This window comes from Aplysia californica, unplaced genomic scaffold, assembly GCF_000002075.1.
Source record: "Aplysia californica isolate F4 #8 unplaced genomic scaffold, AplCal3.0 scaffold00573, whole genome shotgun sequence".
Lineage (NCBI taxonomy): Eukaryota > Metazoa > Mollusca > Gastropoda > Aplysiida > Aplysiidae > Aplysia > Aplysia californica.
In genome coordinates, this window is record NW_004797843.1 from 464,959 (window position 1) to 490,969 (window position 26,011).

Genomic DNA, 26,011 nt, shown 5'->3' on the forward strand with positions numbered 1-26,011 from the left:
CAAAAAGAGAAAAGCAAATCGCACACCAGGAAAACGTAACTTTCAAGCACGATTTATTCAACAAGACGAATGATTCTGTGCAAAATATATATAAATAGAAAAGCCTTGCACACCAGCATCCACACTACACACTGGCACATTCACACACACTACAGACTACACATAGACACATCCACACACACAAAAACAGCTGATCTCACAGAGCCACACACAAAAGTGGATATGCTCAAACTGGACGTAGATGAAGGACATGAGAGGAAACAGCATTGTTTAACTTAACCCTTTAAACCTTACCGAGCGGTCCTCACCAAAGTCCGGTATTCCAAGAAAAGGGGAGAAATACTCTCCCACACTACCATACACTATATATTTATATTTTAAAAATTAATTAAAGACAAATTTTTTTTTCTCCACAAAAAAACCCCCAACAAAATCTAACTCACATAGATCTAGCAGAGCGCGCTCATATGACCGTATGCAGTTGCAAGCACCGTAAAAAACTTACCAAAAAAAACAAAAACCGCTTGCAGGCTTTCACAAATTTCCCTCTAGGTCTTGATCTAACAGCGCCCTCTTCCAGCACGTCCGAATGTTACTGGATGTTGGTAAAAAGGTTGTGTGTGTGTGGCAGGGAGAGAGAGAGAGAGAAAAGGTTGTGTGCGTGGGAGAGAAAGAGAGTAAGAGAGAGAAAGGACAGGAAGAAACAAGACAAACATAGATCTAAGTACATCTCTCCCGGCGTGCAGTCACATACAGAGAAGACAGTGGCTACCACAGTACAACCACACACTCACTAGCTCGCTACTTCACAGACAACAGGTAGTCAACACAGACATTTATATTTTTACCTCTTGGCACAAAAACAACAGAAAAAAATGTCCTCACCCTTTTCGTAATGTATTCAGTGCACACTTCATCACCACACAACACGCACAAACTTTGTACATAAAACACAAGCCATACATATATCTGGACAATGGAAAAACCATTACAGTCTTTGAATGGAGACTCAAAGACTTCAATTATTCTGTAAATAGCACTAATAAAAAATCCACTCGATACTAAAAATTCTGGTCCTCCTTCACAGTAAGGATCAATTTTAGAGAAAACAAAAGGCTCTGCATCACAAAAGATAGCAAAATAAATCTCAGCGAACCAGCTTATTTTGATCAACAAAGAAACGTCAGTCAACACTCTTCATTTTTCGAAAAGGTCAGCACCGAAATTTGAAAAAGTCATCAAAACCTCTAGATAAAAGCACACCACAAAAATTTTTAAAAACCCAAAAACTTAAGAAAACAAGATAGAAAAAAGAAAAGGACAAAAGTTTGGCTAAAAAAAAAAAGACATGAATTTGTGTTGACCAGTAGCTGGTGATGTCCGGGGGGGAAAAATACAACGACAACGAATCAGCAGACTGGTCTGTGACATGGCACCACAGTTATCACATCGCCAGACACACACACACACACGGACATACATCACGGTACACTGACCTGTGACGGCTGGAACAAAATTCACACGCACACACACACATCACGATAAATTGATCAATAATGAGTGGAATAAAATCCTCACACACACACACAACAAATAACCCCAGAAAACCAAGCAGTCCATCGACAACCTCATGACTATAACGACAGGAGAGAACAGAACATTTCTCGATCAAATGAACAAGAAATAGTGAGAGTAAGAAAAGATATATGGGGGAAAAGAAGAAAAGAAAAAAAAAAAGAATATCCACAGTTTACTTACTCAAAACGAAATAAGTCGAGACAAAAAAGTTTGTAACCAGACACACGGAGGGGAAAGAAGTTGTGCTACTGATAGATTGTACTTGTTGCATTAACACTTTATGCTGGGAAAGGAATGGAGGCTTGGAAAGAAAGAAAAAAAAAAACACCAAAAAAAACCCAAAACAAACAATAACATTCAATAATGCGAAAACACAATCACAATGTTCAGAAAAAGGATGAAAAAATGACAAAAATATCAATGTCCGCATCATACACATAACAAACTATAACTAAGTATTCATTACATGAGATGAATCTTGCACAATCCCTGGCAGACATTTTGCACACAGGGAACTTCAATTTAAAAAAATTAAAAATAAAGTAATTTAAATTACAAAATAACCCCAACAAAACAAGAAAACAAAAACACGAAATGTCAGCTCTTACTTCAATAAATTTCAAGGTAAGTTGTGATAAAGAATCCAATGGTACCTAAACTATCTTTTGTTGTACCGATTCCACGTAGCAGTTGTGCCACCAAATGAGAGCCAGCAAACATCGGCTATGTCCTAGCTGAGTTTCACAGTTTGCAAATATAAATCCACACCCTTTTTATTTTTTCTTATTTTGTTCCGCGATAAGAAGTAATGGTGGTTGGGGCAGATTGCAAATTACGTATATTTATATAAGTCATCTTAAAAAAAAAAAAAAGGGAAGCTTTTAATCATTATAGTAATTTCCGTTGTTCTGTAAACTGCAACCGCAAATTCTTTTCTCAAGTAACGTATTCTGTTCCAGGTGGCAGAGAAGGGTGTTGGTGAAACAGACAAAACCAGAAGAGAAACGAATACAAGAAGAAGTGCCCAGTAAACTAAAAAAAAAACCCAAAAAAATCAAACAAAAACTTAGATCATCATGCACCTGCGAGCAGGACTGGGGAAAAAAGAGATGGTGCAGAAATGTAGAGTAGATAAGATACTGTTGTGGTGAACTACGCGCCGTCCAGATTGTTATCCCCAACTGGTGTTTCAAGGTCGCTGTCTCAAGGTCACCGTCTCCACGTCGCAGCAGCTGCTGCAACTGGCCAGGACCCCCGATGTGCGCGCGACGACGGCCAACAACACAACACGGCGCCTTTACACCGACTCGTAGCCCGACTTGCGGGAACGGCGACGTCCAATCAGGTATGCGATGAGCACGATGAGCACCAGACCGGCCAGGGCCGCTCCGACAGCGATGGGCACCACGCTGCTCGTCTCTTCATCCGCCGGGCACTCGGCAACTGGGGGGGGGGGGGGAATTCAAACCACAGCTATGATCGAAACTGTCTTGATGGGGGAGGAGGGTATGTGTGTTTTTTTTATTGGGTAGATGTATTACGGCACTATCGACATAATTTTGGTCATTTAAGCGCCAACAGGTTTCACCACGACAAAATCAGACGTGTTTTTAGTACGAGTCTTTCGGAGCTCCAAACCGCACACGATCACACTATTTTCAATATGCTAAAAAGACGAACAAACATTTATAAAAAATGTTTGGTTAACATGGAAAAGGCTTATTTACATTTGTATATACAATATAAATTTCAGTGTATGTATATAAATACACCGATAACGATAACTATATATTTTCATATTCTATTAAATAGTCTAATTTCTTTTATGCAACTTAAAATTTTTCTTGGCTCTATGGTGTCAAAAAGGTCTTAATATCTTTACATTTAAAATATTTCTCACGAACATAATTAAATTCGACACATTCCGTTAGGATGTGCCGAACTGTGAAATTTGTGTTGCACGCCACGCAAAAAGGAGCAGGGTATGTGTGTGTGTGAGTGTGTGAGGGTGTGTGAGGGTGTGTGTGTGTGAGTGTGCGTGCATGAAAAAATACTCTAAGAGTTTCATTTCCTTTTTGTTGCTTGCTTGTTCGACTTGAGTATAATATGTGAGGTGCACTCACAAAATAAGTTTTTTTCTCTCTTGAGAAATTTTGCCTTCTGGGCTTAATACAACTGAACAGTTTGCAGACCACGTGGTCGTTTCATCATTGTACAGAATGTCTTTTAAAAAAAGAGGACCCACTTGAAGGGCAATAACTCGGGACATCTTAAGACTAATTTCAATGAAACTTTGAAGACATGAAATTCAACCAGGGGGACACTACACTTGTAAAAAGGAAAACAAACCAATCACCATCAAGTTTTTAAAACAAACCCAAATGGGGTGAAACACAAAACTTTGCAACTTCTTAAAAATCAACAATACTGATTGGTTTCAAATATAGTCACAATTTGTGCATTAAAGAACAAATTTATGAACAAAATTCTTTTGCCAAATAAATCCACAAAGAGATGACTGAAATCTCCAGGGATTGGCTACACCTCTCCCTAAAAGCCCTGATAAATGGGACATTTTTTAGTAAGAGTTTTACAGCACTTGCTACACAATAAGGTCATAAGTGCCGAAGAACAGATGTGTTACAAGAGAGTAACATACACAAAAAAGGAGGAGGAGAGATAAAGACGAGAAATTTTTTATAGGAAAGAGGGAGGAAGCCAAACCAGAGCACCTGCCAACCACCCACGTAAATGGGAGAGTTGGCAGACGTGCATTTACTCACTGGATCCATAGAAATTTCCATCACTTTTGGTTCTGAAGGCCTGGTACTTGAAGTCGGTTGTGGTCAGTTTCACCTGTGAGGTGGGGAAAAAAACAAAAACATTAGGTAAATATACTTTGCTGTTTGTTTGGAGGGGGAGGGGGGAGTGTGTTTGTTTTTATAAGTTAAACGGCACTTGCAACAAAATTCGGTCATATAATTTTTCTTTGAGTAAAGAGAAGCACATCATTGACAAAATAACGGTCATTTAGTGCTGGGAAAAAAAAGACGGGACAGACAGAAACATCAGAGAGAGGGAAAGTAAAGGAGGAGGAGTTACCAGAGGCACCCTCCATCTATCCACTTCAGTCGTATTAGTGCCGAAGATTAGAGGCAGTGCCCTCCCCCCACCAGAAAGCAGAGTTTAGTTAATTAGCAGTAACCTTCGCCTAAGAGGAACCAAGACTTTCTTCCCAAAGGAGCTGCTGTAAGACGGACACCGCTGACCACAAGCGATCAATACATCCCAATCTCTGAACAAGTAACTACGTACCCCGCTCTCGTCGATGCAGGTGGAGTTGGCGTTACACTGGTAGTAGCCGCCCAGGTTGGTCTTCAGGAAGCCTCCTTTCTTCTCCATTGTCACATTCTTGGTCACTGGAAGAAAAAAAATGGCAATACAGGTTTTTTAAAAATTTTTTAGAACATGACACTTGTTTTTTGGGGGGTTTTTTAGTAGAGGGTTTTACGGCGCTCGCAACTGCATAAGGTCATATGAGCGCCAAGGGGTGGGTGTCAACAGAGAAGTCATTACAGGGAATCAGACTTACTCTGCTCATCTCTCTAGCTTCAACAGCACAAGGTCTGCTTCGACTATCAAGGCACCCCCAAAATAGCGGGTCACAAGAGAGTGACAAACATACAAAAGAGGTAGAGGAAAATGACAATAGTAAGGATTAGGAAAGAAAAAGCAGCAGTTCCCTGTTGTAGTTCCGGCATAGTTATGAGCATGACATTGTTGAATCAGCCCATTTACAGTTCTACAGTGCACTAGAACGAGAAATGTCCCCCCCCTTTGGGAGTGGCCTAAAGACAGGGGGGGGGGGATATTATACGCCCAAAAATACTCTATCAACACAAAAAAATAAGTCGCTGCCGCACCTGGGGAGGCGGCCTTGAATGCAGCTGTGTTGTAGGTGACGCTGATCTCCGAGATGGAGACTGACGTGTCGTCTGAACTGCTGACATCCTTGGAGAACAGGAAGTCCAGCTCCCAGCCGTTGCCAAACAGGATCTGCATCGACTCCACCGTGGCATTGAGCGTGCAGTTCCCTGAGGCCACAGCGTCTGCGGGGATGTTTAGGTCCCCCGTGCGGTTCACCTTCTTTCCCTGAAACCCCCAAAAAGAAAAACACCCCATTAAAGTGCAATAAGATAAGATTAGCTTACCTTAATTTGAATAAAGGTACACCGTATATAATAACCTATTACAACAACTAAAAATTTCATTCCAATGTCATGTCTGTGCTCCCCTACGGCCGCGAAACTTGGAAGACAACAAAGACAGCGCTGAAAAAAGTCCAGACTTTCATAAACAGATGTATGATAAGTACCCTGAGAATTAAGTGGCAGGATAGAATAAGAAATAAAGAGCTGTGGGAAAGGACAGGACAAAAGAATATAGAAGCAGAAATAGGACACACCGTCAAAAAGCCCCGAGGAAACATCACAAGACAGTCGCTGCAGTGGAACACAAGGCAGGGGTAGGCCACGGGAAACAAGGAGGAGATGCGTGGAAAGGGACACTAGAGAGATGAAGCTCACTTGGAACGAGCTTGGAAGGATGGCCCAGGACAGAGATAAATGGAAGGAGCTAGTATGTGGCCTAAACCTTGCTAGGGGTGAAAGGCACTGATGATGATGATGATGATGACAACCCCCCCACCTCCACCCCCCCCAAAAAAAAAGCAAAAAAAAGAAAGAAACTGACCGCGACAGTGTCCTCAAAGGTGACGGAGATGGTGAAGAATCCCTTCATCAGGATACAAGTTACGTTGCCGTTGGTTACGTTGAGGCTGATGTCTTGCTGGGGGGGCAGGACGGTGGTGGGGGCAGCGGTGCTGGTGGGCTGGGGCGTGGAGGTCTTGTCCTGGTCACACTCCGACGCTGTGGATTTGATTGATTGAGTTGGTGTTTTACGGCAATATCGACTCAATTCTGGTCATGTAAGTGCAAACAAGTTTTATTGTAACAAATCTCTATCATCATGTTATGTTTTAGTAAAAGTTTTACGGCGCTCGCAACTGCACACGGTCATATCATCATCATGTTAAAAGGACAGACATTTATAAAAATCTTTGTAAATATGGTAAACTTATTTACAATAATAATTTCAGTGCAGGTATATACACCGACAACCACAACTATTCATTTTTATACCCTACGAAACAATCTTATTTCTTTTGTAAAACATTTTTTTCTCGGACTAACGATGTCAAAAAGAGTTTTGACATCTTTCCATCTGAAGTATAATTTTATGCTTATATCGTCGAAGTCGAAAAATTCCGTCAGAATGTGCCAAATTGTAAAATATCATGTGTTGCACGCCGCGCAAACCAACGCTGTGGACACACACAGACACATAGGGGTAGTGTTCCTCTAGCTGTAGCAGTAGCAAGAGCTTTGCGGCATTTGCAATAAAAGCAGGTAAGATAAATCCCTACCTTAGAATTACAAAGTTCTGTCTTTGACGTTTTTGGCCGATGTGGGTACCTGAGACCATGAGGTCAGAAACCAAATGTGTCACGAAGCAGTGGAATCAGGCGCTTGTCAATTTTGGGGCATATGAAGTTATTGGTATAATCTTAAAGCCTGTCCATTTGCCTTATTTTTTTTATCGGAAATATATCCATTTATCTTTCCAATAAGACAAGATTATGGATATTGGCGATAGAAGGGTGTGGGGGTCGCCTGGTTTCAGAGGTAAAATTAGCCAGAAAATGGCCGCCGAAGTTGCATTATTTCCATGGAAACTGAAAATTTACATCTTCTATGCCCTTAATCAACGTTTTTCAGTAAAATCCACACAGGAATGTGTTCTTTAACGAACATGAAAGGTGCTAGGCCAAAAAAACAAACAGAGATGCCAACCACAGAAAACCGAAATGAGTATTGGGAAATATGACAATGTGTATTTTCAGGGGAAAATGTGTATTCCCCACGACCGACTAACTAGTAAAATAAATTACTAGCTCACCAGCACGAAAAAGGGAGCACACATGCGTACAATATACATGTATCCAGTCAACAACATGTCAGTGTTCAATGTCGTACTGGGGTCTTGTTTGACTTAAATATTTTAGTCTATTATATAATATTTTCCTCTCATTATTTATAAAAAATAAATCCTGCTTTGAGAGTTCGGAAGGGCCTAGAACAAGAATTTCGACTATTAAGAACCAGTCTGGGTGTCATGATTCATAATATTATGAACTGACAGACTCAAATTATTGCTCAAACTCAGAGAAAAGCAATAACTTGAATGGCTCAAGTAGACCCATGCACTGTGAGAGTTGTAACAACTGTGGTAGGGCAAGATGCAGTGACACTGAAAATCTGCCAGTCTTGAACAGAAAGCTACAACATACACTGTAGGTATAATTTACTATCACCAATCCAAGTAGGCATAATTTACTATCACCCATCCAATGAAACGCGAACACTTTATTTCAATAACACAGAATTGCAAAGTATGAGGGGTCCCAATTCCGCATATGGCCTGCACCAACGCGCGCTTTGCAGAAAGCTCTAATCAAAATTCTGAAAAGTGCTTCCAAGTTTTTGTCCTCTGGTGTTGCCTTAAACCCCCGATAGTATCTTAAACCCCAAAAAAAATCAATAATCTCCTCCCCTATTCCGTAGTCCTATACTTCGCAACGCCTTTACTCCCACAAAGACGGTCTTTGCTCACACAATGCCGCATTTATTTATAATGCGAATGCGCGCAGGTTCAGTGACCGGTCACGATGGCGAGCCAGAAAATCTAAAAATCGGACGACGCTTGTATTTTCTTTTCTTCTTTTTTTTTTCACAAGTGACAGCACAGCAACGAGTCCGAGTATTTATTTCATATTTTTATTTGCACGGCGACATTGTGTTTATACTGCACAATCTGCATGCCACAAATGTTGCGTTATCAGACAACTGCTGGCAAACTCTCGGTGGTAATGAAAGCGAAAGTAGATCTTGATTTTCCCGATCGAGCCTCGGTGTCGCATACGCTTCCGCCTGCCGCCATAGCTGCCTTTTCGCGTGAAAGTGAAACGTACTCTCCAGACGGGGAAAAGATGAACGAATATAATATCACGATCGCGACCAGTAAAAATGAACTTACTGACCACATCGGACTTGGTTTTCAAATATTCCAGTTCTGCGATACTGATACTATTTTGACAAAAGATGAGACCTGAGATAATTAAGTTTACTCGCCCAAGCTGAATCTCATAGTTTTCGCATTCCAGGATGCGTATTTTTTCATGAAAAGTCGTATTCGCGTATTTTCTGCCAAAAATCGTACTAAAATACGTAAAATTGTACTGGTTGGCATCTCTGAAAAAAAAAAATTGAAAAAAAAATTCCAAAACCTGAGAGGAAAATGTCGGTTTGTTCATTTTCATTATTTTGATGAGCACCTGATTTCACCACGCTGCCTCACTAATGTTTCATCTGTTCAATCAAAATCATACGATTATCCGGAGTCATTGTCAAGATATTCAAAGAATTGAATTTGAAAAAGAGTGTGTGCATGTATAGGTGCGTATGTGTATATGTGTGTGTGTATATGTGTTTGTGTACATTGTGTATATGTGTGTGTGCGTGTATATGTGTGTACATGCGTGTGTGTGCATTTGTGTGTGCATAGGGGACAGAAGATGGGAAAGCGTTTTAAAAACAACCACCCCCCCCCCCCCAGTGGGACGATGTGCCGTCACAAAACTCACTGTCGGAGCTGAAGCTTCCGTTGACGATGTTGCCAAACTGGATCTGCAGCTGGTCCGTGGTGGCTTGCAGCGTGAAGTTGACGGGCGTGACCTGCTGCGTGGTGAAGGCGTGGTCCACCGAGGCCTTGCACAGGAACGACTGGTTGGTACTGAACGAGCCGAACGCGTCCGCCGTGAACACCACGTCCGCTGGTGAGAGAGGGTGGGGGGGTTTATTGTAAAAAAACTATCAATTACATTGCTTGTACATAGAGGAAATGATAAAAACTATCAGTTTTTGCTTTTTGTTTTAGTAAAGTGTTTTACGGCACTTGCAACACAATAAGGTCATAAAAGTGCAGAAGATTAGATGTGTTACAAGAGAGTAAAAAACACAAAATAGAAGGAGGGGAGATAAAGACAATAGATATATGATAGGAAAGAAGGGGCAAACCACACAAGAGCACCCGCCAACCACCCACACAGGAAATTGTAAAAAAAACTATCAGTTACATTACACGTACAAGACTTTTTAGTTTCAGCAAGCGTTTTATGGGACTTGCAACACAATAAAGTCATATAAGTGCCAAAGATAAGAGGTGTGTTACAAGAGAGTAACAAAAATTTTTTAAAGAAGGAGGAGAGATAAAGGTGATAGTTGTTAAATAGGAAAGAAGGAGCAAACCACACCAGAACACCCGCCAACCATCCACACAGGAACTAGTAAAAAACTATCAGTTCCATTGCCTGTACAAGACTAAGAAATATATTATGCTTTCTCTTTGTCTCTCCTAATCCTACATCCACAGAGCACACAACACATACACAAAATGGCTTCACACAAACAACAAACATGCTGTTACCATTTCTAGACACTTTCAAAGCGTAAACATTTGTGAGGCGTGCGGACAAAATGAGTTACTTTTCGCAATCCACAATTAGAGATATTGGCTAAAATTTGACACTAAGGTCAAATTGGTAGATTATTCTGTTGAAGCCACATTCTTTAAATAAAACACGCCATTCTATTATTTCATACCAATAAATTGTAAAAACTTCACCTATAGGCGTGAAGTATCTACTTCCAAGGGGTCAAAAACGAGAAGTAACTCATTTTGTCAGCAAACTTCACATTTGTTTGCTTGTTCGATTGAGCAGGAGTTTTACCGCACTATCGACTCAGTGCAAACATTTTCATCAATGTGGTTTCAAACTGCGAGCATAACGACAACGACTTCCCTCCTCAACACAACAATGGGACGGAAGCCTGAAACAACTGCGACTGTATACATTCTTCACAACTTTCCAAAATGGATCAAAGTTGCTTGTTCTTGTTTTAATAAATAATTCTTCGCCGGTAGGTTATTACCCCCCCCCTTCCCCCACCCCATGTCAGGAACTCTTCACCGACCTGTCTCGTTGACCTTGGGGAACACGTCGACGGGTGTGAACTTAGCGATGGGTTGGATCTGCTGAGCCCCGGCGGTGGCCCCATCCAGCTGGAACCACACCTCCACCGAGCTGGTCAGGTTGAGCTTGATCAGGGTACAGTTGCTGTCAGCGATCAGGGTCGCGCTGTCGAACGGCAGGGACATCGAGCCCTGGAGGGGGAGAGACAACGCTGCAGTTAGTTATTAGTTTTAGTAAGTCTTTTACGGTTCTTGCAACACAATAAGTAATAAGGTCATATAAGTGCCGAAGATTAGAGGTGTTACAAGAGAGTAACAAACACAAAAAAGAAGGTTTTTAGTTTTGGTGTTTAACAGTACTTGCAACACAATAAGGTCATATGGGTGCCAAAGGTTAGAGGCGTTGCAAGAGAGTAACAAACACAAAAAAGAGGGTTTTTAGTTTTAGTGTTTTTCAGCACTTGCAACACAATAAGGTCATATAGGTGCCGAAGATTAGAGATGTTACATGAGAATGACAAACACAAAAAAAGATGGTTTTTAGATGTAGTAAGTCTTTTACAGCACTTGCAATACAATAAGGTCACAAAAGTGCCGAAGATTAGAGGTGTTACAAGAGAGTAACAAACACAAACAAGAAGGAAGGGAGATAAGGACAATAGATCTAGATGTTTGATAGGAAAGAAGACGCAAACTGCACCAGAGCACCCATTAATCACCCACTGAAGCTGCACCCAGCATTTTTCTTTTGTATTGCTTTGGAAAGTAATTTGATTTCAAATGAGCTAGTGATTTACAGCACTGTCGACACAGATGTAAGTGTTTTTTGGCGCTTGCAAGTGCATAAGGCCACATGAATGCCAGGGACACATTCATGAAGCATGTACAGTTCGGTAGGAATTAATTTTGAACTTTGCTCGCGTGGTGGCCAAAGCGTGCTCTTATCGATTTTACAACTACCAACAGATCTTTTACCATGAAAATATGGTCACTTTTAAGCACAAGGGGGCTATCCCGAAAAACGCTGTTTTGAGAAAATCGAAGGTAAAATTTTTGCCTCTTGTTCAGTTTCTTCAAAATACAAGGAGAGTTTTGTCAATAACCAAACAAATATACACACCAATGAAACCAAACTTCTCCTATACGTAGGGCAATGCCCACTTTTGGTGTACGTCAAGATTTCTAGAAACCCCCGAAATCTGGGTTATCCCACTTGTCCTTAAAAGCGACCATATACTAGCCGCAATCTGAAACTTGAATCAGTGGTTGAATATTGTTAGACTTTCACAGAGACAGTTTTGCAGTTCGCTGTTAGTCAGGAGACTAGCACTCATTCAGCCAGATGACTACAGGGACAAACACCTGCCTTTTCTTTTCTCTCATTTAAAAAAAATGTATTTAACACCACCCCCCCACCACCCCCACCCCCCCCCACCACCACCACGAATCGAGAGTTTAGATCATTTAGCCAACACTGGCTGAGCCAGATACAACATCCCTGCAGAAAGACAAAAATATTCCGCAACAATCTCTCCCGTCTCCCCTCTCGGGAATGATACTTGGGTCTCCTGAAGGCAACAGCGAAGTGACTAACCGCTACACCACAGACGGACGTCTTTTCTCTCACAACATTTTGTGCCAGCTATGATATCTTACCAGGTCTTGCGTGCCGTTGGAGGCCGTGGCGTCAACTTTCCCACTCAGCACCAGCATGGCGCACGTGTTGCCAGATTTCTCCACAGAGAACTTCTTGGCGCTCGCTGAGGAAGACAAGTTTTAGTTTTAGTAAGAGTTTTACGGCACTAGCAACACAATAAGGTCATATAAGTGCCAAAGATTAGAGGTGAAAAATGGTGAAATGTTATAGGTTTAACGTCCCTATTAACATTCTTAGGTTATTTAAGAGGCCAGACCTCCGAGTTTAATGTCCATCTCCGAAAGGATTGAACCAAATGGGAAATTCATGTAAAGTGCCTTTCCCAAGGACACAACACGTCGGAATTCTAATGATTGCGAGTCCGGTAGCCTAACCTGAACCACTAGGCTACCGACGCCACCAATTAGAGGTGTTACACGTAAGAGAAAAACAAACACAAAGAAGGAGGAGAGATAAGTATGATAATAGATGTTTGATAGGAAAGAAGGAGCAGACCACACCAGAGCACCCACCAACCACCCACTTTAACACTCCCATCAACACTAGCAGGTTATTTAAGAGGCGGGACCTCTCAACTTAAGGTCCGTCTCTGATAAGACCAAGCTAACTGGGTCAAGAGCCTTGAAAACTCCGCAAAACCACATCGTAATTCAAGATCTCCAGGACAGTTTAGTTTTAGAAAGTGTTTTACGGCAATTGCAACACAATAAGGTCATATAAGTGCCCAAGATTAGAGGTGTTACAAGAGAGTGACAAACAAAAAAGAAGGAGAGATAAGGACGATAGATGTTTGATAGGAAAGAAGAAGCAAACCACACCAGAGCACCCGCCAACCACCCCCTCTCCCAGTCAGGGGTCCCAAACAGGGCCATCTGCTCCATAATCCAGCACGACGCAAACTGAGCTAGCAAGGCGTCCAAATAAGGCTTATCAAAGACAGTCTCTAGTGGACTACCGAAAACTACCGGACAAATTGACATTACAATAGGTGATATCAGTCATCTGCATTGACAATACAAATTTTAAAAAACAAACAAAAATTAAACCCTCCCAAAACGCTTAGTTTTAGATTTAGTAGAGGTTTTATGGCGCTCACAACTGCATAAGGTCATACAAGCACCAAGGGGCGGATGTCAACAGAGAAGTCCTTACAGGGAATCAGATTTACTCTGCTCACCTCTCTAGCCTCAACAGCACAAAGTTTGCTTCGACTATCAGGGTACCCCAGAAAAAGCAGATCACAAGAGTGTGACAAAATACAAAAGAAGTAGAGGAAAAAATTACGATAGTAAGGATTAAAAAAGAAAAAGCAGCAATTCCCTGCTGTAGTTCAGGCAGTCATGATCATGACATCGATGCATCAGCCCATTTACAATTCTACTGTTTAGTATAGTATGGGGTTTTACTGTGCTCGCAACAGCATAAGCAATTCTACTGTGCATAATAACAGGTTAATGACCTCCTCTTTGGGAATGGCCTAAAGACACTTCAGTCAGTGGCACCGCCCCGGTGGGTGGATGTCAACAGAGCTAACCAGGCGCCCCAAATAAGGCTTATCAAAGACATTCTCTAGTTGACTCCCTAAAACAACCAGACAAAACGACATTTTATGACATTACAATAGGTGATACCAATCATTTACTTTTGACAATACAGATTTTGTTTTTCTTCCCAAAACTCTGACAGGGAACAAATAATTGTACATCTTCTTCTTCTCGATCGCATCACACTTGAAGTCTGGCATCAGTCATAAATTGGGCCGTCCTGCTCAGTTCATCTGTCGGCCCGTATAGCTTCTCTTGCAGCGTCAGTGGGGTTGGCCACGTTTCCTGTCTCAGGGCCCTGTGTGTCTTGCAGTGCTGAAGGATGTGTTCAACAGTTTGGTCCGCCTCTCCACACTGGCATTTTGGTGATTGTACTAGTTTAAAACATTTGTACATATGTTGTCTCAGTCTTGTGTGTTGTGTCCTTAGTCTGAAGATAATCACTTGTTCTTGGCGGGACAGCTCATGGTAGCCATCTGGTGTCTGAGGTGCTTTAAATAGTGTATTTATAATAGTTTTTATTTCTGTGTAGTTAACGCTGTTGTCTGGTTGCTCTTTCTGTGCTCCTAGTTTGGCCATCCTGTCTGCCTGCTCATTTCCTAAGACACCACAGTGTGAAGGAATCCACTGCAGCATGATCCTCAGACATGGGATGTCCTCAATTTCTTTTCGTAGCCTTGGTAGTTTGCCGGAAGTGATTGCCTGCAGTACTGACATGGCATCTGCTAGGAACACTACTTGGCTTTGGGGGTCTACCACAAATAATTGTACAAAAACAAACTGGCCGTTTTGTTTGTTATGTTTGTTTGATGTTCTAGTTTTAGTAGAGGTTTTACGGCGCTCGCAACTGCATGAGGCATGAGGTCATATAAGTGCCGAAGATTAGGGGTGTTACAGGAGAGTAACAAACATAAAAAAGAAGAAGGGGAGATAAGGACGACAGATGTTTGACAGGAAAGAAGAAGCAAACCACACCAGAGCACCCGCCAACCACCTGTTTGTTTGAGTAAAGAGAAGCACATTGATACACTAATGGTCGACACAGTAGTGATCATTTAGTGCTGGGAAAAAAGTAAGACAAACAGGCAGAACAGAGGGAAAGTAAAGAAGTAAGAACTACCAGCGGCACCCTCAAAACACCTGTGGCACTGGCTGAGAGACTAGCAAACAGACCAAAAAAAAATATTTGGTGGTTAGCGGGTGCTCTTGTGTGGTTTGCTCCTTTTTCCCTATCAAACATCTATCTTCCAATCTCTCCTCCTTTTTTTGTGTTTGTTACTCTCTTGTATCACCTCTAATCTTTGGCACTTATATGACATTGTCTTGCAAGTGCCGTAAAACACTTACTAAAACTAAAAATATTGATAGATCTCGACAGACAGACATTACCCCACCCCTCACCTACAAAGAAAAAAAGAAAAAAAAAGAAAAATTAAGAAGCAAACAAACAAGAGCAGGAAATAGCCGCTCCTCAATCACATGTCAGAGCCATCGACATATCGCGACCTCAGTGCTTTCTTGTCGTACCTCCATTTTTTTTAAAAGTGAAAATGTGACTTCTTCTTAAGCTCACTCTTTGTTCTGAACTGTTTTCACTGTTATTAAACATGGAGATAGGACAAGAGAGCACTGGGGTCGACATAAGCCACTCCACCGAACGTCATCAGTTACATAATAGACAACAGATCTACTATCACCAGTACCGACCACCAACAATCTGATCACTACACGACAACCACTTTCCAACCATGGCACAGATGGCCGCTGATAAAGCTACTCATTTGTTACGGAGAACAATACAATAGCATTCTCCTTCGCTGAGAGGATGGGGGCAGTAGCCTGCCACTTGGCTCTTCCTTCCTTCCTTTGTTTCGTTTGATTTTTGGGGAGGTTTTGTGTGGGGGCGGGGGTTTGCAAGTGTTTTAAAGCACCTACAACACAATAATGACATTGCCAAAGATTACAAGTGATACAAGAGAGTATCAAACACAAAAAAGAAGGAGGGGAGATAAAGACGATCTAGATGTTCGACAAGAAAGAAGAAGCAAACCACACTAGAGCTCCTGCCAACCACCCACTTGCCGAAGATTAGAGGTGTTACTAGAGAGTAACGAACACCAGAAAAGAGGAGCAGAGGTAAGGAAGACAGATGTTTGATAGGAAAGAAGAAGAAAACCACAACAAACCACCCACTTTTGTTTGAAGCAGGTGTTTTAATTAGTTTTACGGCACTATTGACTCGGTTTTGGTCGCAGGAGCCTGCAACTAGGCTCTTCCTCCATTCATTTTGTTGGAGTAGGTGTCTTACGGCACTATCGACTCGGTTTTGGTCACAGTAATCTGCAACTAAGCTCTTCCTTCCTTTGTTTTGTTTTTTTTTTAATCTTAGTAAGGCACCCAAGAAATAGAACTTCACAAGAGTGACAAGCATACAAAAGAAGTAGATGAAAAATGACTATAGTAAGCATGAGGAAAGAAAAAGCAGCAGATCCCCCTATGTTGTTCCTGCAGTTATGAGAATGATAAATTAGCCCATTTACAATTCTACTGTGCAAAAGACCATGTTAATATCCCCAGGGAATGGCCTAAAGACACTTCAGTCAGTAGCACTGCCCAGATGGGGGGAAGAGAAGGAACAAAAATAGGGACTTGTTCAAATCTGACGGACTGTCAGAGTTTTTTAAAGTTTTAGTAGAGGGTTTTACGGCGCTCGCAACTGCATAAGGTCATATGAGCGCCAGGGGGTGGGTGTCAACAGAGAAATCTTTACAGGGAATCAGACTTACCCTGCACACCTCTCAAGCTTCAACAGTACAAAGTCTGCTTCAACTATCAACTATCAAGGCACCCCGGAAATAGCAGGTCACAATAGTGTGACAAACATACAAAAGAAGTAGAGGATAATGACAATAGTAAGGATTAGGAAAGAAAAAGAAGCAGTTCCCTGTTGTAGATTAGGCACAGTTATGAGCGTGACATGATGAATCAGCCCATTTACAATTCTACTGTGCATGTACGAGAAATGTCCCCCCTTTGGGAATGGCCTAACCTAAAGACACTATAGTCAGTGGCCCCGGAAGGACTGTCAGAGGTTGAGAAAAATATGATCACTAATATAGAGAGGACAAAACATAAAATTAGTAATCCAGCTGGAAAAATCCACTTGAAAATCCATTGACCTTTGGAAACTAGATTAGGAGGTTAACGTATACGGTACAATTTGATAAAGCTACAACAGCCACTGCTCAGAGGCAGCATTCCCTAACTGATGATACACTCCGGCAATACGACCGTCGCAGATAAAACAATTATCTCCTGATAACACACGGGGTTGCCACAGACACAGCCCCAGACTCAGCACACCGCTATAGCAACAAAACCCCAGCTGTTACCATAGGCCACTAATTTTTTCCACACTTCACACACACATTTTTATGGGTTCAACGAAAATGACACGATGACAATGTGCCTTTTTTAAGAGAATGTCATATGCATTGTACGGGAAATAATAATTTTATAAGTAACAAATTTTCTAAACTGCAAGCTGACTGAGAACTACAAAAAAAAATTTTTTTTTAAAGCAACAGACACAGATTGAGATAACAGTAAAAGATGATAACAGTTGTCAAGAGCATGCTTTAGGGTAAGGGCAAAAGTTCTGCTATATAAATGTAAGTTCTATTATGACTAGCGTTGTCAGAGCGAAAAGAATCAATGGGATAATTTTTTAAAATACAACTCACCAACAGCCAAAAGGACAGCAAAGATGACAATCTTCATGGTGACGTTCAAATTTCAGTTGCAGTAGATAACAAAATCTGGAAGGTTTTTTTTAGTTCTTGAGTTGCAGAAAAATGTCAACCAGCCCTTTTTATTCTGTGAAGAAAAATATGGAACTTAAACAATATTCAACATTCTAGAAAGAAAAATGACATCCTTATTCTCAGTTTTGAAAAGTGCTTTAGAAAGGAGAGCAAGTGTTTCAGATTGTGTTGTCTTTTGTCAGGAACACAGACTGAAACGGATAAATTCTACATAACCTAAGTAAGTGTTGAAGGAGTAGTACTATGCCCGAATCAATGGCCACTGTTGGATTATTTCCCAGGCCTCGTAACCTCAGTAAGGACCATTCCATGAAAAGTGAAACAGTAGTGACACGCATAATGTGTGGAGGCTGATCATGACCAGCTGAACAAAATTCTAAGCAATGATACAGCCAGTGTTTTTTCCTGTGCTAGAGGATTGTTGTTTAACAACAAAACAAAACAAAACAAATAAACGAAAAAAAATGGCTGTCACAGTTCAAAATTTTTTTAGCCCATCATCCCTGTTTTTCATTTGTCACTGCAGTTTCACATTTCATGGGAATGCTCGGTTTAAAAAATGGCTATTTACAGAACGCAAAAAAAAAGGGCAAGATAAATAGCCCAACAAAAACAGTAGATGCAAGAAAAGAAATAGGAGACCTACCAGTAGAGGCTTCCCACCCACCATGTGCCAGCTCGCGACAATAAACCAATAGACAATACAAATGGCCATCACATTTTTACAAACAAAAACAGACGAGGTAAAATTAATGTGAGGCAGTACCTTGAATCCAATCCTCCTTGCATGAAAAAACAAGAAACATTTCAAACAGACACAGCATCACTTGGGTATAATGCACATTTTTTACAACAGAAAAATCAATAACAAGATGGAGACATTCCACTTGGCGAACTGCTCCAATTCAAAGACAATTTCACGACATCCCTCTTTTGGGAATACATTCAGGTTTGCCTGTATCACAGTACAGCAGGATTGGAACTAATGGATTCTAACAATCTAACACAATAGAATCAAACAAGGGAAGGTGAACCTGGGAAAATTACAACAGCTCATGAACAGCACATACATAACTAAATCCTAACACTAATACTGAACAAACCAGCACAGAAGGCGGAGAAGGCATCTCCCGTAGTCTATAGCCGAGAAACAGATCCATCCCTCTTCTTATCTTTTTTTAAAATCCCAAGTTCAATGTTCTGCTTGACACACACAATAGAGCAAACCGGCTCTCAAGTAAGTATATCCGCCAAGACCCAGCCATTATGCAATAGATAATGCTAGTTCAGCATCCACATCTCCACACATCTATAGGCTACTTGTGTGGGTCTGGACAACTGGGCCAACTGTGTTATATCCATTCTTTCTTCACTAAGCTCAGTGACGGGGCCAACTGAAGGGCTACAGGAGGGCTCAAAGCCCCACCCACTCCCACTCCAAACTCTTTCCCTACGTAAATGAATATTAAATATATGTGTGCGCCTGAAGAAAGTACCAAAAGCCAGATTTTGACCATTTTGAGTTAAGGATTGTACCTAATAGTGAAATTCAATGCTGAAAAGAGTGGGATTGTTTTCATTTTTTTAGATATTTCAAGCAGTTTTTGAGATATTGCACATTTTGCGAGGTATGGTATAAAGATATAATGAGAAAATGAACTCGTTTAACAAACTTGGAGACAAAAAAAAAGATTTTTTTTCATATTCATTGATGGAAAATTCATTTCCAATTTGGCATTTAGTAGACATCAATCAATATGATTACAATTCAATAGTAAAACATAGAAGGCAAGAGAAAACCAGCTTCCTTTTAGAAGAAGCCTACCCAAAAAAAATTCTAAATAAAATGTTTAGAAGTAAAATGAATAAAAACCCTTTTAACACATATAAAAAAAATTCTAAATAAAATGTTTACAAGTAAAATTAATAAAAACCCTTTTAACACATAAAAATCAATTTGTTTTAAAAAATGATGGAACTATCATTTTTTTATGGAAACAGTTCAAAAAAGTTACTTTTTGTCATTATTATCTGCCTGTAGCTTGAAATTGTCTTTTGGCGACTTTTGGTACCTTGATCCAGGCACACACACATTTCTTATTAAATAAAATTATCAGTTGATAGAAACAGTTTAGAATGCTTCAGAATTTTCGACCTTTAGTTGCACGCAGCGAACACACACACAGGATCTCTTTTCCAATCACTGTTGTCACCACTCACAACGAAACTAACTTAACAGTTAATCAAATGTCTTTAGCGCTCAGCATAGGATGAGCCAGTTCCCACGGAATTTTCTTAAAATGAAACTCTTCCTGAGAAAAGGTAAAAGAAACAAGAAAGAGCCCACGAAAACTATTGTTAGAGAGAGCTCGTTCTCTGCAAGCCGTGGGGGGGAGTTCGTGACACACTTGGCCCAGAAACCCAGTAGTTACCGAAACACGCTCATTGGGCCCTCGTTAGGAATGTCTTGCTTTGTGAGACTACACTGTCTAATCCAGTCACTGTTGTATGTACGCCTGTGAGAGTGTGGATGTAACATACATTAAAATTTTCTTGGAACTCAACTTACCCTCATTTCTTAGCTCCACCCACCACCATTGACTACGCTTGAGTGTGTAACAATGTCAAGCAGCAGGAAAAGATACTAGGCATGGCGCACCGGCAGTAGAATTTTAGTTGCCGCGGGGGGGGGTCCCCGCGGGCGCCTTATCACGTCGAGGTCACAGGGATCAGCTCCCTGTCATTGCTCTGTCTGGGCCGACTTAATTTTTGTACTTTTCAACGTACAGTTTTTAGTGTATCCTTGTATTTATGGTAATTCTCATTTAGTGCACCCAAAGCATGCATTTCTGCTCTTGAGACTCAAAAAAGTCTGGTTATTTTGTTAGACGCGCTGGAGTCAGCAATGCTAAATTGTAATTTGGGGGGGGGGACTAGCGAGAATGAAAAAATCAATATAAAAAAAAAAGCCTCAACAAAATCTGTCGAACTTTTGGAACATAAACGACATAGCATTGGTGCAGATACTCATAAAAGATGGTATCTGCGCATATGATAGAAAGCTGTAATTTTGCAACTTTATCCATCAGGCACACAATTCGCTATGAAGTAATTCCTCCACATACAACTTTATGTGTCTAATATAATCGTGAATATTCGCATATTTTCTCGAAAGTTTATAAAAGTTACCATGAAGTTTCTCTCATGAAAAGTACAAATCAATTTTAGTGCCAGAATACATCTTCAATGTATTACATGAACAGTATCTGTTACATTCAAGAAATTCTTTATTTTTCTTAAAACGTTAGGTCTAGGTTTTGTAAGTTGACTGAATAACAGGGATGACTTCTCGTAATTTGGTTATAAGAATAATTTCTAGCTTTCCAGGGACACCGAATCAGCACCAGACTTTTCCAGCTTTTTTTTTCATTTCTATGACCATTTGCAATAACAGACAATGTGACTGATTTCTTTACATTCATAATTGTGTCTGCACATATTTCCGACACAAAAAATAAGAATGAATGTGTTAGCAGTCATTATTTTTATTCCATACAAGAAGTTTATCTCTACCCATGTATTTACACCGTTTTGAGGTTTTTTTTAATTGTTTATATTATATCTTTTTAGTTGTATGCAGGCTGCCACAGACACAGCATGATTCATGAACAAACGCAGAGTAACTTTCTTTTGTTTAATAGTAAAATAAGAGCTAACGCTGATCGTCTTTAGTTAAAAACTGCAGATGTGCATCTTTCTTCTCTTATAACTTGACTATTACTACTCGCGCATATTTAAGATTTCTCATGGTAAAAGACATGATATTCGTAGTCAGTTTAACACAGATTTTGGAGAGATCTGTCATGCCTATTTTAAATTAACAATCATTTATTCATAAGTTTGTGACTAAAATAGGACAAATTGGGTACTCTACAAAAACTTGTCTGGAAAAAAAAAATAAGGCACGGAAATTAACCATTCTAACGCAGGATAAATCTCAAGACATAGAGCTTTTAGTGCATCCGCGTAATGGTTTGATGTGTGGGATGGGGAAGAATTTATATCGTTTTAAACATAGTCAAAAATGCGAACTTCCTAACCGACACCAGTTAAGTCGCTTCAGGGCTCATTAACCCCGTGACCCCGAGCCGGGGAGCTCCGGTGGGCTGCTGAGTCACGCTAACTAAAGGTAACAGAATCGGGCGAAAAGTGACGCCGTGCAGGATGCATTCTGGGGTTTTTTTTGTTTTAGAAGAGGTTTACGGCACTCGCAACTGCATATAAGGTGATATGAGCGTCAAGGGGTGGATGTCAACAGAGAAAGTCTTTACAGGGAATCAGACTTACTCTGCTCACCTCTCTAGCTTTAACAGCAGAAAGTCTTTCGACTATCAAGGCACCTCGGAAATAGCGGGTCACAAACATACAAAAGAAGAAGAGGAAAAATGACGATAGTAAGGATTATGAAAGAAAAAGCAGCAGTTCCCTGTTGCAGTTCAGGCACAGTTATGAACATGACATGAATCAGCCCATTTACAGTTCTACTGTGCATAAAGAACAGATTAATTTTAATGTTTCCCCTTTGGGAATGGCCTATTAAAGTCTAAAAACACTTCAGTCAGTAGCACCGCCAAAATATAGATGACGTATTTCCCCCAAGACTCTTGGGTTTCCCTCGCCAGTAACTGTTGACTAGATCTCGCTGTATTAGTGATAGATCTCGCCGTGTTTTTTTTTTTTTTTGGAATGTTCTCTTTTAGCGGCCTGCGGCAAGAAGATTAGTGCCGAGAAAACCAAGCAAATGATCAATAATACCAATGGCTTCTGGAGCTTCTCTGGGTTGCCATGGAGTTGTGTGGTTGTTGTCTTTGTAAAAGCTGGCCTTTCGGTGATGTAGTAGCCGTTGATGAACTTGTATGTTTCAATCATATCACCATGTAACATAAGATGTTCTGGGGATGGATGCTTTAATTTCTTCAGTCTCTCATAATAAGGCTTTTCTTTGAGGTGGCTCAGCATTTTGGTAGCCCGCCTTTGAACTTGCACGATTTCACTACATTGATCTCGTCCTTTTTCAAAAGGTTGCCAAACACAGTGTGCATACTCTAATAAAGGCCGCACGAAACTCTTGTAGAGCAAAACAAACATATCCTCAGGAAGGTAGTCAAATGATCGCCTAATAAGGCCAATACAATAGGTTGTCTATGACTATATGAACTTGGTCCTTGGATAGAGAAAAAAAGACACCACACAGCAGAGAATGTCGGAGTTTGCAGAGTGCACATACAGCACGGCGAGTCGCACAACACGATACTTCTGTGAGAAGAATGAGGGTGGACCGTCCGGTTACCCTGTACGTAAACTCTGAGACTACGTGCCCGGTTACCGAGTACGCAGACACTCCGAAACATAATTTTTTTTTTTTATTATCAATTTGCGGTGAACATAGAACTAGATCTATATCTAATACTAGATCTAGATCTATAGAGTTAATATTCGTGTGAAACGGATAAAAACAAACAATAAAAGGGCTCTTCTTACAGATAATACTGATAATGATTTGCTTCAAACTTGTTAGCTTTGGCTTTGGCAAAGTTTTCTGGTAAGTCTACACTGTCTGTTAGATCTAGATCTAGATTTAGATCTAGATTCTAGATATCTAGATCTAGATTCTAGATCTAGTGCAAGATTTCTATCCGTTCCAAAATTTTGTTCCTCATTTTAGATGAACAGTGACTTGGCTAATCTACATCAAATTCAAGCCCACTTCTTTGCCATCGTAAAAGAGGAATGATTCATTTAGAATTCGAACTTGATCAAATTCAACGAAGTAAGTAAGTTTAGGAGACAACTGTCATGCTGTTCACTATTCAACAACAACAGAGTACAACAAAGGCAAAGCGGCCGAGCATTCAGCAGTAGCTGTAGTTGTTTGATTTTGGTTTGTTTTTCTGTTCTACGAACACATTCACTGACAATCATCCTTGCCTTTCTAAATGAAAAATATGACTGGCAGCAAGCTTGCAACAAGGCTCAATGATCATTTGATGAACTAGGAAGTTGAATCCCAATGAGTTGGAGGCTAGGGGACTTTTGTCACTGTTTCTTGTTGAGTAGAAAGGGGTGGGCCATGGGGGGAGGCAAAATTGCCTTCGTTCACCAGGTTAGTTTGATAACTTTGAAATACTTACCCTGACAATCAATCTAATTAACAAAAACAGCTTTCGTATTCATTTTTGTAAACTGAAATATGTAAAGGAAAGCTCTGATCCTGACGAATGTACCGCCCCTGCCTCAGGCCAGAAAATTCGTTTCGACTGACTGCTGGGAGTAGGCCTACAACATGACGAGTAGCCTGTAGCAGTTATAATGAGACCCTGGATTCAAAACGGTGCTGACGACATAATGTAACAAAACCTTTTTTAACGGGTGACCTACCTTTACAGCTTCCTCTTCCAAAATGTGCCGAATTAAGTTGTTCTTCGGATCAAGATATTTTAGACTGGAATTGGAACGATAGTCACTTTCACGTGAACCAAAGACATCACTGAAAAACAACCGTCATATGACCGGGTCACGTGGTTAGCTGTTCACTCTTCGGAGATTTACGAAACGTTTGGTTTTTTACGGTTATTTGTTTCTGTAAATCCCTGAGTGATTCAGTAAACAAACGCTCTCTGAAACAAAATACGTTCTGTACTAGATCTAGGTTCTGTAGACAAATCTTTTAAATCAGCTTATTCAATCAAATGCCACCTGGACAACCATGCTTGGTGGCACTCTATTTCATTAATTCTGCATCAGTTTCTTTGCATTCTTTCATAAACAGTAAACAGGAGTGCATTTTCTGGGGAAAACGAAATGGCTTGCCATTTTTGCCAAAATTCAAGTCACATTATCGGAGTGACCGCCAAGAAAATATCATCAAGTGCAAAAATTGCTCGAATTCTAAAATTTAAAAAGTAAATAAGATTTACACGAATTTTTAGCAGGTCATATCTCATACAAAGAAATCAGAAAGGCACAATCTTTGAGGTCTCAGTGTTACTCTAAGAAAAATAAATTTTCAATTATTAATTTGTTGCCTCGTGCCAATTTGGCATACACAAATAATCGTCAGAGGAGACGACAAGGAAGACATTATTCCAGTAGTGCAAAGGAGATTAAAAGTAGTTCTTAGCTCCTTCCAGTAGTGGCTTTTCCCCCGCCTCCCTTTCCATGACACAACAGACTTACATATTATTATTAGTTCACAACTAAAGCAACAATGGCGTCTTGGACTAGACCCTAGTGACTGATCTGATACGATATAGCCTTGGGTCTTGAGAATAAAAATATAATTTACGATCATTACAATGAGTTGTGCAATTTCAAAGGGGGGGAACCCATTGTATTTTTTGCATTCTATTAGAAAGCATTGTATTTGCCCTTGTTACCTTGTAAGTAACTGTAAAGAATAAATAGGACCAAGATTCTACATGCCGATTAAAAATTTAAAAAACGACCACCAGAGAGCTTAGCCTCAGTTAACATAAGAGAAGGGCAGTAGGTCTAAACTATGCTATCTCCAGTCTTTCTAAATTTAATTGGTTCATTGCACAAAACGAAACCGTTTCAGTTTGGTTTCTTTTGCACCGGAAAAAAAGAATTGGTTGTAGTGGTTCAATATAAATGTATTCAGTAATAGGCTCCAGCAGCTATTTTGTTATTGCTGTTGTTGTGGTTGTAGTTGTACTTGTTGTTGTTGCTGTTGTTGCTGCTGCTGCTGTTTTGTTGCTTTTGTTCATTTGTTTGGGTTTCTTGTTTGTTTGTTTGTTTGTTTATGTTTGTTGTTTTCGAACTTGGACATACAAAAAAAAGCCCCAGAATCCTACACTCATACATGCATACCATACCCTCACATGTTACCACACATTTAGCCTACACAGGATATCATGGCCATCAGCTCTCTCTCTCTCTCTCTCTCTCTCTCTCTCTCTCTCTCTCTCTCTCTCTCTCTCTCTCTCTCTCTGTCTGTCTGTCTCTCTCTCTCTCTCTCTTTCTCTCTTTGTCTCTCTCTCTCTCTCTCTCTCTCTCTCTCTCTCTCTCACACACACACACACACACACGTGTAAGTAATAGTACAACAAGTCAGGCCCGGGTCTTAAAACAACACTCAACACGACAAGGAAACTTCTACCAAGGCACCGCACATCCTTGCTGCAGCATCTCTCTCTCTCTCTCTCTCTCTCTCTCTCTCTCTCTCTCTCTCTCTCTCT

At 40.5% G+C, this 26,011-nt stretch overlaps 1 protein-coding gene across 1 annotated transcript; it reads right to left on the minus strand.

The window, feature by feature from the left end:
* Positions 1 to 34: 34 nt before the first annotated feature.
* Positions 35 to 24,593, minus strand: LOC101855366 (lysosome-associated membrane glycoprotein 1). The gene is made up of 10 exons (XM_005107074.3): positions 24,192 to 24,593; positions 17,673 to 17,805; positions 12,385 to 12,488; positions 10,731 to 10,920; positions 9,341 to 9,529; positions 6,331 to 6,506; positions 5,502 to 5,730; positions 4,894 to 4,997; positions 4,362 to 4,434; positions 35 to 3,021 (listed from the first exon to the last, which is right to left on the minus strand). Exons 2-10 carry the CDS (start codon positions 17,707 to 17,709, stop codon positions 2,876 to 2,878), a joined length of 1,248 nt encoding a protein of 415 aa, XP_005107131.1. The 5' UTR covers positions 17,710 to 17,805; positions 24,192 to 24,593; the 3' UTR covers positions 35 to 2,875.
* Positions 24,594 to 26,011: the final 1,418 nt, after the last annotated feature.

Excerpts from the sequence above, each read along its gene's own strand:
- LOC101855366 (XM_005107074.3), bottom strand. The coding sequence starts at position 17,709 with ATGAAGATTGTCATCTTTGCTGTCCTTTTGGCTGTTG. Across the intron at positions 10,921-12,384 it reads CCAACGGCACGCAAGACCTG|GGCTCGATGTCCCTGCCGTT; the intron begins GTAAGATATCAT and ends CTCCCCCTCCAG. Across the intron at positions 5,731-6,330 it reads CCTTTGAGGACACTGTCGCG|GGAAAGAAGGTGAACCGCAC; the intron begins GTCAGTTTCTTT and ends TGGGGGTTTCAG.